This window comes from Elaeis guineensis, chromosome 6 (genome assembly GCF_000442705.2).
Source record: "Elaeis guineensis isolate ETL-2024a chromosome 6, EG11, whole genome shotgun sequence".
Taxonomy (NCBI): domain Eukaryota; kingdom Viridiplantae; phylum Streptophyta; class Magnoliopsida; order Arecales; family Arecaceae; genus Elaeis; species Elaeis guineensis.
Genome location: NC_025998.2, coordinates 127571089 through 127589308, shown reverse-complemented (window position 1 = coordinate 127589308; position 18220 = coordinate 127571089). Strand labels below are relative to the sequence as shown.

The following is an 18220-nucleotide window of genomic DNA, read 5'->3' as shown; positions in this document are numbered from 1 at the left end:
CCTCATCATATCTAGATGAAGGTCGGTTTTTTTTTCTATCCTAACTATTTTTTCCTTTTGAAATAGCTCTACCTTTTCTAAAAGTTATTAGGATAATTTTAGAGCAAGGTTTAGGGTTAGAATACTTGCCTAAAAGACACATTTTATCGGATGGATGAGGCTTGGCTTGGGGGGGGGTTTGATTAAGTGGGAATTTAAAAATACAATCGGATGGATTGGGCTTGCTAGGAGAGCTTGGCATGTGGGAGAGATTTAAGACAATGAAATCATGGGTTAGTGTCATGATTTCACTAAATTGTGGATCTATCCTGTAATTTCAAAAGCAAAATTGTGGGATAGACTTGTGATTTCACAAAATTATCTTGAAATCATGGATTTGATCTGTGATTTTATCTTTAAAATCATAAATCTATCCCACAAATTTAGGTGGGGTTGGCGTGTGAATTTCAAACTGAAAATCATAATTCGAAGTCATGATTTTATGAAATTATGATTTCAAACTATGATTTTATTAGAAAATCATGAGTCCACCTCACGACGTTTTACGTGAGCTTATCTATCCGTGTGCTATCCACGTCATTTTGAAATTATGAGATCACACTACAGTGAAAATGGTAAAAAGCGACGCTATAAAAGGCATTTTACGACGCTAATAAGCATCGTCAATAAGGTTTACGATGCTTTTTGAAGCGTCGTGAAAGTATCGCCTATGTAAGAGTGGAGACGAAAAGCACTGACGCTTTTTAAAAGCATCACAATATTTTATAACGATGCTTTAAAGTATCATAAAATTAATTTTTAACGGTGCTTTTTAACATCGTTAATGACAACGCATCCTCCACTCTACCAAGACGCTTTTCGAAGCATCGGTGGTTAAGTCATTAGCGACGCTTATAAGCATCGTTAAACAGTATATTAACGATGCTTATAAGCATTGTTAAATTTTTTAACAGAAAAAAATATACAGATTTTATATATAAAAAAAAAAGAATACATACATTCCTGTATAAAATTATATTAATTATTCAAACATAAACCTGTACAATCACCACCATTCACACCAAAAGCAAACTTCAATAGCAAATTTAACCAAACCAAAAGATATTATTTTATATAAATAAAAATAAAGTACTAATCATCTATTACAATCAAGAGTAATATAAATAAATATAAGAATATAATAAAAATAAAATAATATCAATCTGCAGGCAGATGGTCGTCGCTGTCTCCACGTGACGTGCCGCTGTCTCGACGGGTGCCTGATGAGCCAGGAGTCTACAAGAAACATATCAAAAGCATGATTTGCATATCTATAAATAAAAATATATAGATTATTAAATTAATATAAAAATATATATTTAATAATATGTGTTTACCTGAGATGGGCCATACATCTCTAATAAAGATGTAAGCCGATCAATCTTCCCCTTATGGCCTGCATCTCGGCACGGCTCTGTCGCATCTCGGCACGGCTCTGTCGCATCTCCTCCATCTCAACGGCATGACTCTGTCTAATCTCCTGTATCTCCACCTCGAGTTTGCAGATGCGTGAATCCTGAGCATCTGCTGCAGCATGCTGCATATATCTACTAACCTCAGATAACTGAGTGGGGGTGACTCCTACTCTATAACCCCTCACTCGGCCATAGCGCTCTGGTCCCATCAACTCTATGAACACCTCGACCTCGATACGGCTCTGCTGCGTAGATACTGCGGACTCGTTGTCATGCTCCGCAATGAGAGATGTAGCCCTCTCCTGTATTTATTTTGAAAACAAGAGTTATACATTAATAGCTAACAAAATAAAATTAAAATCATTGCAAAAAATAAAATATTAATAATACCGTACATATAAATCTCTCGACTCATTTCGAACAAAAGTACCATCCTGATGAGTATGATTCATCCGGTAAAACTCTACTTTATCGGGTTTCCTCCCATGCTCATCCACCTACACAAATAATTTCAATTTTAAGCAAACAGTTATAATAATTTAAAAAAATATATAAGTATCATAATACAGACATGGTCCATGATACATAATGATATTAGTTATATAAATATTTTAATATAAAAATTAGAAGTTAATTATGAAAGTTTAAGGAACATACAAACTTCTGTCGGAGTCGTGCATAACTCTTCGACCCCGATGTATGAGGAACAGACTGAGCTACTTGTGCAGCTCTACCAATAGCAGAATAAGTCTGTAAAATAAAGTAAAGAACTTGTTATATGTATAATATATAATATATAATATAAATTAATATTTTTATAAAATATTTAAAAGAAAAGATAATGAGCAGATAATATACCTGTGTTCTCTCGGAGAACCAATAATGAACCAACTCTATCCATTGATGAGGGGGTACATCAGGAGGATAATTCCTAGCAACCTCCTCCTCTGTCATACCCTGTCTCATATAGTCCCTCTTCAATTGTGCTCTATATTCTTTTCATTTGCGGTTGAGAGACTTCATTACAAAATCATGAGTGGATGGAGGGAGAACAAACTTGCTCTATAAAAAAAAGTTAAATAAAATAAATTATATAAGTAATTAACAATTAATATACAGTATGAACATCAATTCATTACCTCTATAACTCGGAGGAGCTTAACTTTGTACGTTAAAAGCATGTCATTCCATTTTGCATAGCCCAACGGACATAGCTGAGGCCTCTGAACAACAGTCCCCAAAAATGAAGTCAATAAGCAGGTAGCTTTCTTAATTGGCTGACCTAGCTGATTGCACTCCACAACAATTCTCTCGCCTTCACGCATCTGCCACACATCTCGTACTACTATGGGTTCGCGTCTGGGGCGTACTCTCCCAGATCCGTTTGCAAAAAATATATAAAAGTAACTATATCATAAATATACATAAAATGAAATAAAAATAAAATTACATGAAAGATAATATATATCCTGCACGTGTATCTTATCATCTAGTTGATGAACAGGAGGATCGTGCTGTGCTGATGATGAAGAAGGATAGGGCTCAAAATACTGTGCAGCTGAACTGGCCTCAGACTGCTGTGCTGAAGAAAATGTACCAGCCTCTGTCTGTGAAAACTGGAACTGCACACCAGCATATCGTCCTTTGCGACGCATGATGTCACCTAGCATTTATATAAATAAAAGGTAGAATCAGTTAATATATGGAGTAAAATAACATAATAATTAATACAAAATATATACATCATAAATAATTATTACCAGTAACAATCAAGCAGTAGTGTTTTCTTCAAATTCTGTCCTAACCAACGTCATCGTAGCATTTAAATCATCAGTTGGCACAAAATTATAGGGCATACATTGTGTATAAGTGTCATCATCATCATCCTCCACTTGGTTTCCTATATCATATAAGTCTCTAGGTTTTATTTTGATGACAGTAAACCAATCTTTATCTTTTGCATCTTGTACATAAAATACTTGACGAGCTTAAGATGAAAAAATGAATGGGTCATCCTTCAATAACACACCAGTGTGTATCAATCTTGAAAAATTTACAAGTGTAAATCCATTTGCATCTTGTTTCAAATCCCTTGGTGAGTTTATGTCTATCCAATCACATCTAAACAATACTACTTTAAATTTTTCATAATAATCCAACTCATAGATATCTTTAAGTGCACCATAATAGGATTTTCCATCCGCTTCCATCATAACACTACTATTCTGTATTTTTTTAAATTTTTCTCATTCTCTAATATGAAATTTAAAGCTATTAATTATGAAATCGTTATATCTATTCACAATCTTGTTAGGTCCTCGAGCAAGAGCTATTAGTTCATCTGAATTATTTGTCTCTATCATCTTTGATACCTAAAAAAAAATGATATGACGAAGTGCTTTTGAGTTATCTGATATTAAATATGTATCAAAAATTAATGTATCCTATAATTAAATATAAATTACACCTGATTCGAAAGCCACATGGGAATAACTCGACCAACCATCGCTGTTCAATCCTTGCATTAGGACGAATGTTATGATTGGCTCAGCTCTGATAAATTAAAAATTCACTGCATAAAATATAAATATATCATTTAGAACATTATATCTAATATAAAATTTAAATCTTGATATCATGCCTTAAATATACTAACCTGCGATGGTCAGATATTATGTCACTATGAAGTAACATATAACGATGTGCTTGTGCTAAAGATTTTTGATCAAGTACAATACTTTCAGCTCTTCCCAAGAATTTTCCAACAGTTAAGAACTTATAAAGTTCTGCATTCTCCACAAAGTCATTATGCCATTGAGGTCGACTAAAAATAGTCTCTACACCTTGAAGATATCTTGAACAAAATATCAAACATTCATCCACAATATATCCTTCAGCAATCGAGCCCTCGGGATTGGCTCTATTTCGCACATAATCTTTAAGACGCACAAGATACCTTCAAGAATTAAATATTTATTAAAATATCAGTATGCTGTTGTTTCTAATAAAATTATCAAAAGATTTAAGGTTTGCAATAATACCTCTCAATAGGATATATCCATCTATAATGTACCAGTCCACATACTTTAACTTCTGAAGCTAGGTGAATGAGCAGATGTACCATAATAGTGAAAAATCCAAGAGAAAAAATCTTTTTCATCTGGCAAAGTATAATTGCAATATCGGATTCTAACTGATCAAGTTCTCGAGGATCAATAACTTTGGAACATAATGCCTTAAAGAATGACGATAATTGAAGTACAATTGCAATAACTTATTTCGACAATGACGATCTTAAAGCTATTGAAAAAATATCTTGCATTAATATGTGACCATCATGACTTTTAAGATTTGAAAGTTTTCGATCCTTTAGATGCACACATCGTGAAATATTTGATGCATATCCATCAGGTACCTTGATACTTTTCAAAACTCCCAAAAAATTACCCTTTTCTCGAGCAGACATTGTGTAACATGCAGGAGGCACATAAATTCTATCATTAACAAGCATTTTAGGATGAAGTTTCTGTCGGATATCCATTTCTTTTAAATCAAGACGTGCCTTTATGTTATCTTTGCTCTTTCCATCAAGGTTTAAAAATGTTCCAAGTAAATTATCACAAATATTCTTCTCTATATGCATGACATCAAGATTGTGCCGAATAAGATTATGTTTCCAATAAGGTAAGTCAAAAAAGATACTTCATTTTCCATAAATATTTACTGGACTGTTGTGTAGATGCTATCTGTGTATCTTTCTCATTTTCATCCTCGAAATAATTGTCTGGATTTTGAAACACCTCTGCATCTATAGTACTGATACTGACTTCCTCTGGTAACCCTTCGTGCAATGAGCTTTCAACATCATCCCTTCCTCTTTTTTTAGAGAACTTTGAGTGCTTACCATAGTTGTAATTGATGCCATCCATTTATCTATGAATATCAGTTTCAGAAGGTGGAATAGGGGTACATCCCAATTCTATAGTACCATCAAACAAATCTTTCTGAAATCAAAACGGATGATTTACTTCCAACCATCGACGATGTCCCATGTAACAAAATTTACCTCCATGTTTTAACCAAATTGAATGTGTTGAATCTCCACAACAAGGACATGCGACCTGTCCCTTTGTACTCCAGCCAGATAAATTGACATATGCTGAAAAATCATTAATAGTCCATAACAAAGCTGCCCGTAGTTTAAATGTTTGGCCATTGGAAGCATCAAATGCATCAACACCCTCCCGCAACTGTTTCAATTCCTCTATTAAAGGCTGTAGGAAAATATCAATATCATTGCCTGGACCCTTATCTCCTGGAATAACCATTGACAAGATAAGTGATGATTGTTTCATGCACATCCACGGTGGCAAATTGTAAGGTATCAAAATGACTGGCCAAGTGCTGTAGGTAGAACTCAGGGTCCGAAATGGATTAAAGCCATCAGAAGCTAAGCCAAATCTAACACTGCAAACATTAGAGGCAAAATCAGGATGCCTATCATCAAATGCTTTCCATTGAAAACTATCTGCTGGATGTCTCAACATTCCGTCCTTTGTACGTCCTTCATCATGCCATCTCATTGATGAAGCTGTTTTTGATAATGCATAAATCTTTTTCAATCTAGGTATAAGAGGAAAGTAACGCAATACCTTGGTCAGTTTCTTTTTACTCCGCGTTGCATCTAATTCATTCAGTACATCATCTCGATCTTCTTTTTGTGTTATCCATCTTGAAGATCCACATACATTGCATGACTCTTGATTAGCATTTTCACCCTGATATAATATACAATCTTTCGGACAACTATGAATCTTTTCGTATCCAAGATCCAATTTCTTTACTACTTTCTTGGCTGTAATACGATGGTGGTAAACGAGTGCTTTCTGGAAATGCATCCTTTAATAACTTGAGCAGCATGGTAAAACTCTTCTCAGACCATCCATTCAAATATTTTAAATGAAATAAATGTACAAGAAAAGAAATCTTAGAAAATTTCGTACAATCCGGATATAATTCTTTATCTGCATCTTTCATTAAGGTGTGATAATGAGCTGTCTCATCATTAGATGTATGTATAGGCTCCTCAACATGCATACGTTCCGTATGCGTACATCCATCAAACATCCCAACTGTTTCTTGTATACTACTGGATTCTCCTAAATTTTGAACACCAAGTCCAAAAGCATCTGTGATCAAACCCCTTATATCATTATCTCTTGCAGAATTGTCTTGTAGGCTAGTGGATCCAAAATGAGTCAGGGGTTGGTTACATGATGATGGCAACATAGATTCCCCATGAAAAATTCAGTCGGTATAACCTCTTAAAAAATTATTCCATACCAAATATTCTTCAACAATTTATGGATCTAAAGAAGAACTATTTACACATTTTCGACATGGACATAAAATCTTTTCATTCAAACTACTTTTCTCCATACTAAATTTAATGAAGTCATGAACTCCATCTAAATATTCTTTACTATTCCTTAGTTTATTTATCCAACTTTTGTCCATTGTAGGATAAAAATGACCGAACTTGCGACTTATCTAAAAATAAAAAAAATTATACAATCTATATTAATACAATGAGTAAAAAATATCAGTCATTTCATAAAATCTAAAAAAATAACAGCTATCATCAACTAATAGGTAAAGAAGGTCCTATCCCATTCAGAAAATGCATTAACTCTATAGGTCAATTACAGTAATCAAATAATATGCAACAAGAGCCGAAAAAAATTTTGACAGTATTTTTTCTTAGTTCTCCCGTACATAGGGAGAATAAAAAAAAATACCGTCCGAAATTTTTTTCGAACCCTCAGCATACCATTTGATTATTGTAATGACCTATAGAATTACTCACATTTTCCAAACTGTCCATACTGGACAATCAATTGATCAATGTACATAATTCTTTTACCCGTACAAAAATAAATAAATGTACGGATACAATAGAATATGTACATTAATCAAAAGATGGATCTATGGTTCTATGCAAAGTAATTTTTTTTAAAATTAATTCATAATTAACATTGCCTGGCATCTTTCATCGGCCTGAGCGCGTAGGGCTGGATGCCTTCGGCACCAACTGGGACTAAAGATCCGAGCGCGCAAGGTCGAGACCCAAGTCTCGTGCATGTTAATTAAATATTGTGCACTGTGTCATAAACTTTTAACAACTAAATTAGATAATTATTCGATGATAACCAAATAACAAAAGAATCAACAAAGATATACTCTTAACAAGTTTTTTTTTTGTGTCAGTTAATCACATCTTCAAAGAGTATTTCTAAGTTATCATTATGAAAAATAAAGATGAAATACAAATTAATATCGAGCTACTAATGTATACTTTCAACTAGTATTAATTTTTATCTTGTGTCAGCTAGTCATATTTTCAAAAAGTATTTCTAAGTTAGCTGTATGAAATATTAAAGGCGATATACAATGTAATACCTAACAATTTATCATAAATTGCTAAATCAGCATTTGTGCACATAATGGGTGCCTTGAAGCATTTTGCCACCTCAATTATCCAACTAATTCTATCCTAATTTCCTATATGTCATGCTTAATCATTTATGCTTTTGCAACTCTATTTTATCTTCTTTTGGCTTGGAAAGGATGCAGTGTTTTTCGAGCAGTAAGTTATGATGTGCTTCAGTTTAATCTTTTGTCAACAGCTGTTTCATAATTAACTATTGAAATCTCCAAGGCTGTTACCTTCAGGCTCCTTTCAAATCTTAGTGATGATGTTAACACATTTATACTTGGATGGGGCCTCATCATGTTGGTTAAATTAATCCAACTAATCCAATCTAACCCAACTAATTCTAAAACTCACTTTCGGATTCTAATATTCTGAACTATATTTCTATAAGAATTTCAGTCATGATTATTTAAAATAAAAATTCTAAGTCCCGCTACTCTTGGAGAGGATCCAGCCCGTCTACCGAAAAACAGTTTTATTTCTTACCAAAAAACCAGAAAATATTTTTATGAAAAATTAGGTCCCCAGGATATATAAGAGCTGAGATAGGTCCCCAGGACAAGAGAGAGATGGATATCAGGGTGAGAAAGAGAAGGAACTTAGAGAGAGGAAGAGAGCATGAGAGAAGGGAAACATGGGACTAAATGGACCATCAGGCTCTCTTTACTAACATGGAATAGAGTGGTGGTGATAGCCTTCCACAATGGGAAGGAAGTCTGTCGTCCAGCAATGGCGGAAACAACTAATCAGCCCGGCGATGCTCGAAACAACTAGAAGACGGCTTCAACACTAACCAGAGTCAGCGATCGGCCTAACACAAACACTGGGACGAGGAAAGGCTCGTCGCGGTCATAGACCGGTGGGTAGAGTCCTGTTAAATCCACATTTTCTGACAAGACCTCAAATAGGGAACTAAAAATCAAAAACAGAGCATTCCTTTTCCCAACCAAATCCGGTGACTATCTAGCCGGAATCCATGATCTAAGGACTAGAGAAGATGGAAAGGAAGATTAATTAAAAGATTAATCGGTCATTATGTTGATTTGATGATGTTAAAAACAGCAAATTTGCTTCCTTAAAAACAAACTCCCTGCTGAAAAGAGCAGCAAAAAAACTCCTTTTTCTTATCTAAATAATGGTTCCAAAGCCGAGGGATCGATGCATAAACCAGAAAAACTAACCGTAAAAAGGAAAAAAAATATGACTCATCTGAGTTACCTTTTGGACCTGCGAAGATGCCATCGAAAGGGAGGAGGAGAGGAAGGCCAGTGGGGTGGCTTCGAGGAGGGCGGATGGCGTACGGCGTAGACGGCGTAGGTGCGGCATGGATGGACGCGACAGCAGAGAGGAGTGACGGACGGTGTGCGGCGTGGACGGCAGGTGCGGCGCCGGTGGTGGAGATTCGATGGAGATGGAGGTCGGCGGAGATGGAAGAGGGGGCGGCGGCAGATAGATTAGGGTACAAAAGAATGGGGGATATTAATCGAACCTAATGACGCTTTTTAACATCGTTAAATAATGGCGCAAAAAAGCGTCAGTATTTTTTTTATTTAACGACGCTTTTGCTAAAAGCATAAGTGTTGAAAATACTGTAATTTTATGATGCTTTTAAATATCATTGAGATACGATGCTTTTTAAAAGCATTGGCAGATTAGCGAAATCTACCAACACTTTCAAAAAGTGTCGGCAAAAAATAGTCGCTAACTCCATTTTTTTTTATAGTGTTAACTCATGATTTCAGCTGACCAGCAGTAACATTGTAGATTCATCCCGTGATTTCAATCATGCGGCTCCAACCAACCATCGTAGATCCAGAAATAATTTCGGAACGATTATATTTTTAAAATTATTTATATAAAAAATAATATTAAAATAAAAAAATAAAAAAAAACCAAAGACCCCTAAATTACTATTATTTGTAGTAACGACGACAGCTGTGTTTTGTCTAACTTTTTGTCTCCATCCATTTATGGCTGTCTCTTTGTTCAAGTACTGACCCCATCCATGATACGGAGATCAGTCATTGCAACGATGTTACGCGCATTAATGCTGCGTCCGATGGTTTGCCAGAAAGCCAGGAAGGCCTTTCCCACATGGAAACTTTCGGAAACGAGCCTTTCCGTTCATTTTTCAGAAATAGCTGAGAGGAGTTAGAAAATTGCCTTGTCGTATACAACAAAGATATGAGCGCGGAAAGATGGTTTATAGACCGACAGTCCTGTGTTCTTATTAAAGACTAGTTTGAAAAATTTAATAAGAATCGGCCGAATTTTCTGCTGGATTAACTCCATCTCTCTCCAGCTCAAATTTGATGGGACAAAAAAAAAATCTCTATGGTCTTTTTTTTTTTTTTTCTTTTTTAATCCTGCAATCCAACAGACCTATGGATAAGATTTAGATCAAGAATAAAAAGGGAGTTTGAAAAATTTAATAGGAATCGGCCGAATTTTCTGTTGGATTAACTCCATCTCTCTCCAGCTCAAATATGATGGGACAAAAAAAAAATCTCGATGGTCTTTTTTTTTTTTTTTTTTAATCCTGCAATCCAACAGACCTATGGATAAGATTTAGATCAAGAATAGAAAGGGAGTTTGAAAAATTTAATAGGAATCGGCCGAATTTTCTGTTGGATTAACTCCATCTCTCTCTAGCTCAAATTTGATGGGACAAAAAAAAAATCTCTGTGGTCTTTTTTTTTTTTTTTTTAATCCTGCAATCCAACAGACCTATGGATAAGATTTAGATCAAGATTAGAAAGGGAGTTTGAAAAATTTAATAGGAATCGGCCGAATTTTCTGTTGGATTAACTCCATCTCTCTCCAGCTCAAATTTGATGGGACAAAAAAAAAATCTCTATGGTCTTTTTTTTTTTTTTTTAATCCTGCAATCCAACAGACCTGTGGATAAGATTTAGATCAAGAATAGAAAGGGTCATAACAGAAAAAAAATGGCTGAACAGGCTAACAGATTTGATTCCTATCCAGTCACAAGTATCGGGATGAATCATATCTAAAACTCTCTCTTGAGAGAGATTGGACCTCCAATCTGATTCATGGAGAGGATGAAAAAAAATACAAGCATGGATCCAAAAGTCATAAGATTTTAAATTAAAAAGAGAGAGTGAATAGGGCTTACGCTCATACTTGATACTTTTTAGAATAACTTACTATGACCCAGAAATAAAAGTAATGTACTAAAGTAATTAAATGATCGCTAATCTATTTATTAGGTAAGAAATATGGTTTCATCTATAATGCATTAGTAATTTGTTTGTGGTACCGATGGCAATTGGGGCTGTAGGAATACAGCATTTTAAATTATGGGGCGGGTTACCAACCCAACCCACACCCAATCCGCTGCCATTCTTAGAAGTGCCTTGGCCTGTTTATTATCATACCCGGCATAAAAATAGAGAGAGCAGAAGAAACAGGATACAATTAGTTGCAGTAATGGCTGCTCCTCATGCCATCGTCATAACTTTTCCAGCGCAAGGCCATATCAGTCCCTTAATAGCTCTCTCCCACTCCTTGGTTGCCCATGGCTTCAAGATCACATTCATCAATTCTGAGTTCAACCATGAGCGTGTTGTTGCTTCCTTGTCCCAGAACGGTGGTGATGGAATGGAAGGGATCCAGATGGTTTCCTTTCCAGATGGATTGGCACCTGGTGAAGACCGTCATACTAGTGTCCAAAAGAAGATTGAAGGCATCATGAGGGTCATGCCTGAATGTTTGGAGGAACTCATAAAACAGATAAATGCATCAGGAGGTGACCGGGTTACATGCGTTATCACTGATGGAGGTATGGGGTGGGTTCTTGAAGTGGTGCAAAAGATGGGAATTCGGTCGGCTGCCTGTTGGCCTGCGTCTGCTGCGTTGCTTGCATTATTTATGAGCATTCCCGAGATGATACAGGATGGTATCATTCGTGCCAATGGTAAGACTTGGTTTTTTCTCTGACCAGAAAAACAATTCAGAGGATTTAGCCTTTCAATCTTTTCCGCATTCAAACTTTTTAAAAGGTACAGGAGAAAGAGATTAAAAGCCCATAAAGTATGAATTTATTCCTGACCAATATTCCCATTCCTCTTTGATGAAAATATTATAAATTGATATATAATCCTTGTGAAACGTTAGCACATGCCAATTAATCATTTGTAATAGTGTTCTTATGGCAATAGTTTTGAAGATCAAATATGGTTTCTGTTAGAATTTGACACCTCGAGATTCAGCTCACATTGAGCCCACAGCGAGGTTCGCGGTGAAAAACGGAGTCCAACGAGACTAAGATCACCCGAAACGGAGCTCGGATGAAGGAGATACGAGCTTTTGAAGTCGGCACGAAACTCGAGGTGACGGAGGACCGCCGGCGGCGGGCAGCAGCGGCGCGGCCACAGGCGGCAGTGCACGGGATGCGCGGCTCAGGCGCGCGGGACGCGCGGCCCAGCCCGTGTGCAGTCCCGCGCGTAGGCACGGCCCAGGCCCGCGCGCATGGGCTGGCCCAAGCCTAGGCGGCCTGCCTGGCCCTTTAAACCGGTCCACAGCTGGGCCTGTGGACCGCATGGACATTTCTCACGCGTTTCACGAGGTCTACGGTACTATTCCATGGATCGGTCGCGATCGAACGGCCCAGTGAGTTCCCGGTGACGATCCGACGGTTCAGGAGCGTGATTTGGCTTGTTTAAGAGACCTAAACCTAATCTAATTATGTTTAAACCCAGTTTAAGCCTTTAAAAAGGCCTGTGACGAACAGAGAGTGGTGTGGTTCATTTTCTCAGCCGCGCAGAATCCAAAAAGAGAGAAGAGAGAGGCAGAAGTGCTGAGAGATAAGGAGCAGGAGGCTCTTGGACGGCGGTCGCCAGGCACTTCAGGGGTTCAGGGGGTCTTCCAAGAGAGAGAGAGCTTTTGTGAGGGGAACTTCTAGTGAGAGAGAATTGGGTGTACAAGGGTTGAGGGTGAGATCTCCTCTTGTAAAATTTTTTTTTCATAGTGAAGTTTGCATGCCCCGTGGAGGCGAGCCCTTTTGTGGCTGATCCACGTATTTTGATTGTTTTTGTTTTTGTTTTGTTTCTTCTTTCTTCCTGCTGTATCGCGTGATACTGAAAAGGTCTTGAAAGGTGGTGTCCAGGCCAAACATCCACCCAATAAGTGGTATCAGAGCAAGGCGATACAAGAATGTAGATTGCAGTGGTGGTGAGCAAGACTGAAGATGGAGAAGATAGGATCAATCAAGATGGAGATCAACAAATTCGATGGTAAGAGCAATTTCTCCTTGTGGCAGGCAAGGGTGAAGGACATGCTTATCCAACAAGGGTTGATCGATATTCTCTTGTGCGATGAAAAGCCGACCACCATGGAGGTACAGGATTGGAAATGACTACAGATGCAGGTGGTGAGTACCATCCGCATGTACCTGATGGATGAGGTGGTGATTCATGTGCTGAGCGAGACTTCCCCGACGGTGCTATGGTCGAAGCTCGAGGAGTTGTATATGGCGAAGTCTCTCATCAACACTTTTTTCCTCTGGAGGCAGTTCTACCAACTGCAGATGACTGAGGGACAGAGCATGCAGGAGCATCTAAGCCACTTTTAGAAGATCCTCACCGACCTCCTCAGTGTTGGAGAGAATGTTGAGGAGAAGACCAGGGTGCTGGTTTTGCTTGGCGTCGCTTCCTCCTTCGTACGAGTCCTTGGTGACTGCTCTTCTAGTGGAGAAGAGCACTATCAAGATGAACGAGGTCACCGCGGCGATACTCCAGAATGAGGTTCTCAGGAGGGAGAATCCAGCTTCGAGCTCAGGTGGCGATAGCTCAGCTTTGGTGGCTTCTGGAGGAGTAGGAGGCGGTAGATGGAGCGACAGGAGATCGCAACGAGGGCGGTCTAAGTCCAGGAGGGACTTGAGCAAAACCAGGTGTTACCGGTGTGAGGAGTTAGGGCATCTAGCCAGAGATTGCCCTCAACTCAAAAATCGAACGGTGGCTGCTATAGCGATGGCTAGCAGCAATTCAGATGGAAATGTCTTTGAGATATCTGATGAGGTATCTACTTCTTTCCAGCATTGGATATTAGATTCTGCATGCCCCTATCATGTATGTTACATAGAGGAGCAGTTTGACTCCATGAAGAACAGTGAGGGCACTGTATATCTGCCGGATGGATCGAGCTGTGCGATCAAAGGTATTGGGACGGTCAGCTGGAGGACACATGATGGTGCAGTGAGGAGATTGGGGGAGGTCCGATACATATCCGATTTCAGGCAGAATCTTATCTCACTTAGCAGACTGGATTCAAGAGGCTACAGGACGGTAGCTGGTGGAGGAATCCTGAGGGTGTTACGCGGCGATAGGATTGTGCTGGAGGAGAAGAAGGAGAGCAGAGGATATTATTACTTGGCAGGGAGCCCAGTGCGAGGTGGAGCTTCGGGAGCCAGGTGGAGCCCAGAGCGAGGTGGAGCTCCAAGAGGCGGATCGGGCACGAGACAGGAGACTCGGGAGGACGAGAGGCGACGTCGCAAGGTGAGATTCCTATTGCCGTAGGACGATGCCCCGAGTAGGTCTCAGGTCAGGAGGAGCACAGCATACGACGGAGATGGGACCTGGCTCGACTCCCATGTTTGCCCATCCATGATCAGCAGGCGATTATCCCAAGGCATGGGGGCGAGGAGATCCAGAAGCTCTCGAAGTTTGGAGAAGGCCGAATATCGAGTCGAGATGAAGATTGTTAGGATTTGATATATCGAGATTCAATCCACATTGAGCCTACAACGAGATTCGCGGCCAAAAATAGAATCCAACGAGACCCAGATCATCCAAAACGGAGCTCGAATGAAGGAGATACGAGCTTTTGAAGTCGGTACGAGACTCGAGGCGACGGAGGACCGCCGGCAGATGGAGGACCGCCGGCGGCCGGCGGCGAGCAGCGACGACGTGCGGGACGCGCGACCCAGGCGAGCGCACAGCCCAGCCTGTGCACAGGCGCGGCCCAGGCCCGCGCGTGCGGGGCCGGCCCAGGCCCAGGCAGCCTGCCTGGCCCTTTACACCGGTCCACCGTGGACCGGGCGGTCCACGGCTGGGCCTGTGGACCGCATGGGCATTTCCCATGCATTTCACGAGGTCCACGGCACTATTCCGTGGACCGGTCGCGATCAAACGGCCCAGTGAGTTCTCGATGACGATCCGACGGTTCAGAAGCATGATTTGGCTTGTTTAGGAGATCTAAACCTAATCTAATTAGGTTTAAACCCAGTTTAAGCCTTTAAAAAGGCCTGTGACGAACAGAGAGTGGTGTGGTTCGTTTTCTCAGCTGCGCAGAACCCAAAAAAAGAGAAGAGAGAGGCAGAAGCGCTGAGAGACAAGGAGCAGGAGGCTCCTAGATAGCGGTCGCCAGGTACTTCAGGGGTTCAGGGGGTCTTCCAAGAGAAAGAGAGTTTATGTGAGGGGAACTTCTAGTGAGAGAGAATTGGGTGTACAAGGGTTGAGGATGAGGTCTCCTCTTGTAAAATTTTTTTTTCATAGTGAAGTTTGCATGCCCTATGGAGGCGAGCCCTTTTGTGGCTGATCCACGTATTTTGATTGTTTTTTCTTTTTGTTTTGTTTCTTCTTTCTTCCTGCTGCATCGCATGGTACTGAAAAGATCTTGGAAGGTGGTGTCCAGGCCCGACATCCACCCAATAATTTCTCTCTCTCTCTCTCTCTTGATTAGTTAGGTTTTCATGCGGTATACAGCTTTTTATTCTGGAAATTCATGAGCAATTCAGGAGCAAAACCAAATCGTACAAAACCTTATGTGGGTGATTTTGCCAACGAAAAGCAAAGAACAAGATTTACTAATCCGATTAACATGATATGAAGTTCAAACTTAGTGAACATCAGCAGGAACCAAATTAATGGAAGAAAAGGGTCGTGTTTTAATGAAGATGAAAGAAAGAAAAAGAAAACGTAAAAAAAAAATTCCATCAAGCTACTGGTAGTAATTATTAGTAGTCACTATTGGTTTGCTTTGGTTTTTTGGTGTTATTTAGATGTAAATTCTATTGGAGAAACTGGTTGCATTCATGCAGCAAGCATGCTTAAATTTCTTCATTTTTTCAGAAAAAACTCCATATGTGAGGACAAGTCCCAGGATAACAAAATAATCATCAACCATTTTTTCTATTTGCATTTCATGCAGGAATGCCAGAAAGGAGTGAGACTTTCCAGCTGAGCCCTGACATGCCATCTGTGAACACAAGCCAACTTCCATGGAATTGTGCTGGTGATCTCGATCCAGAGGGAGTCTTCTTCAAGTTCATAGTTAGTAATACTCAAGCAATGAAGCTTGCTGAAACAATCATTTGCAACACCTTCTATGACCTTGAGTCACCATCATTCACCCTCTTTCCAAACTTGGTGCCTGTTGGACCATATTCACAAGCCAACAGTTTGGAAAGGCAGTTGGGCATTTCTGGCAAGTGGATACAACCTGCATGAGTTGGCTCGATGAGCAACCTGCTAACTCTGTCATCTATGCAGCATTTGGGAGCACAGCAGTCCTCAACCAGCACCAATTCAAGGAGCTTGCACATGGGCTTGAACTTTCTGGCCGTCCATTTCTGTGGGTCGTAAGACCCGATCTCGCAGATGGGATCGATGATGCCTGGTTAGATGGGTTTCGAGATCGAGTTAAAGGCCAGGGAAAGTTGGTAGGATGGTCTTCTCAACAGCAGGTACTGGCTCACCCTTCCATTGCTTGCTTCTTTTCTCATTGTGGTTGGAATTCAACATTGGAAGGGTGACTAATGGAGTCCCCTTCCTCTGCTGGCCTTACTTCATCGATCAGTTCCTCCACCAGAGCTATATTTGTGATGTTTGGAAGACTGGTTTGAGCATAGATCCTGATGACAAAGGATTTGTTCCAAGGGAACAGATCAAAGAGAAGGTGGACCAAATATTTTTGAATGAGGAAATGAAGGCCAGGGCCTTATTGTGGAAGGACATTACTCATAGGTGTACTAGGGATGGAGGGTCTTCCTATAAGAATTTCAAGAGCTTTGTAGATTCCATGAAAGAATGGCAAGCTCTTGTTCTCAACAATAAGGCACATGGTGATAGAAAACAGAATAGGCAGTATGTAGATTTTAAAATTTTGAAAATATGCAGTGAAAAATAAATTGGATTAAACCTTTTAACCCCACATACAAGATACCAGATTTAAACCTACCCAAGCCCAGAAGAAAACACATATAATTAATATAAAATTTAAGAAAAATATGAGATCATATCCTATTACCTTTGCGCGGGTAAAAATTTACCGCTTCAGACAATCTCGGACTCATAGAAGATGGAGCCGCACACATGTCCGACCTCTACGGATATCTACCGGGATCAATCTCGAATTTTTCTTCTCGTAGAAGATTCTTCTTCTCAAAAAGAACCTTGACCTTGAGGACTCTGATCAACTCTTTTAATCTTAACTGAGAGATCAACACCTTGATCTGCAACCTTCTTCTTCTTCTCCTCGATCCTTGATCTCTAAGTCACCAGAACTCCTTCTAAGCGTGTGGAAGAGAGAACACCCAACCTTTGGGCATGGAAAGGAAGAATATGAGAGAGAGGAGGCGTGGAGATGGAGAGAGGGAAGATTTTCTTGATGAAAAGTAAATACTAAAAAACCTTAGAGACCTCACTTTAAATAGACATAAGCCCTGACACATATTAAGAACTCTGTCATCTTAAAAAGGTAGATCCTTATCTCATAAGAATCCTCTACCTTTTAAATATAATTTATGTCAAATAAAATCAGATATAAAAGATAATTAATCAGCCCTTTTAAGCATGTATAATAGCCATCCATGGAATACATGTCAGGTGATTGGGACGCCAACTCTTGACGCCCCACAAAGGAATCTCCAGCCATACCCCACCCTCTCTCCTTCACACCATGACACATAAGAGGGGGTGGGCCCCTCTAGGATATGACGCTCCATAATTTTCAAAAATAAAAAATTACGTCACCCATTCTTCCATCTATTCCACATGCATACTTAGAGATAATTAGGAGATATGGAAGAGATAATATTATGATAATTATACCAACTAATTGACTTAATTAAATTCTCTTGGACTAATAATTAAGAGCCCAATTAAATCCAAATAAATTTAGGTTAGGTTCAAAGCTATGGACTTGATCAAATCAAAGTTCCAAGAAGAATTAGGTTTAACCATGTGCTAGCATGATTCTTATAAACCTAATAGAATTTCAAATAAATCTTAACCCAATTGGAACTTTATAAGTC

At 39.2% G+C, this 18220-nt stretch overlaps 1 protein-coding gene and 1 pseudogene across 2 annotated transcripts; one reads left to right on the top strand and one right to left on the bottom strand.

Moving 5' to 3' along the window:
• Window positions 1–1076: 1076 nt before the first annotated feature.
• LOC140858373 (uncharacterized) lies at window positions 1077–9395 on the bottom strand. 2 transcript variants are annotated; one of them, XM_073258760.1, is made up of 8 exons: window positions 4111–4400; window positions 3922–4026; window positions 2594–3117; window positions 2313–2516; window positions 2112–2204; window positions 1850–1951; window positions 1377–1756; window positions 1077–1275 (listed from the first exon to the last, which is right to left on the bottom strand). In XM_073258760.1, exons 4-7 carry the CDS (start codon window positions 2418–2420, stop codon window positions 1397–1399), a joined length of 663 nt encoding a protein of 220 aa, XP_073114861.1. In that variant the 5' UTR covers window positions 2421–2516; window positions 2594–3117; window positions 3922–4026; window positions 4111–4400; the 3' UTR covers window positions 1077–1275; window positions 1377–1396. The 2 variants fall into 2 exon arrangements, with proteins under 2 accessions (XP_073114861.1, XP_073114860.1); XM_073258759.1 differs by lacking the exons at window positions 3922–4026; window positions 4111–4400 and adding an exon at window positions 9166–9395.
• Window positions 9396–11382: 1987 nt separating this feature from the next.
• On the top strand, window positions 11383–17796 carry LOC105037644 (UDP-glycosyltransferase 83A1-like; annotated as a pseudogene).
• The last annotated feature ends 424 nt before the right edge of the window (window positions 17797–18220 follow it).

Bases quoted from the DNA above. Each gene is read 5' to 3' on its own strand.
- LOC140858373 (XM_073258759.1), bottom strand. From the start codon at position 2,420: ATGAGACAGGGTATGACAGAGGAGGAGGTTGCTAGGAATTATCCTCCT. The intron at 2,205-2,312 runs GTATATTATCTG...TTTATTTTACAG, and splicing joins GGTTCTCCGAGAGAACACAG to ACTTATTCTGCTATTGGTAG. The intron at 1,952-2,111 runs GTATGTTCCTTA...TTATTTGTGTAG, and splicing joins CACGACTCCGACAGAAGTTT to GTGGATGAGCATGGGAGGAA.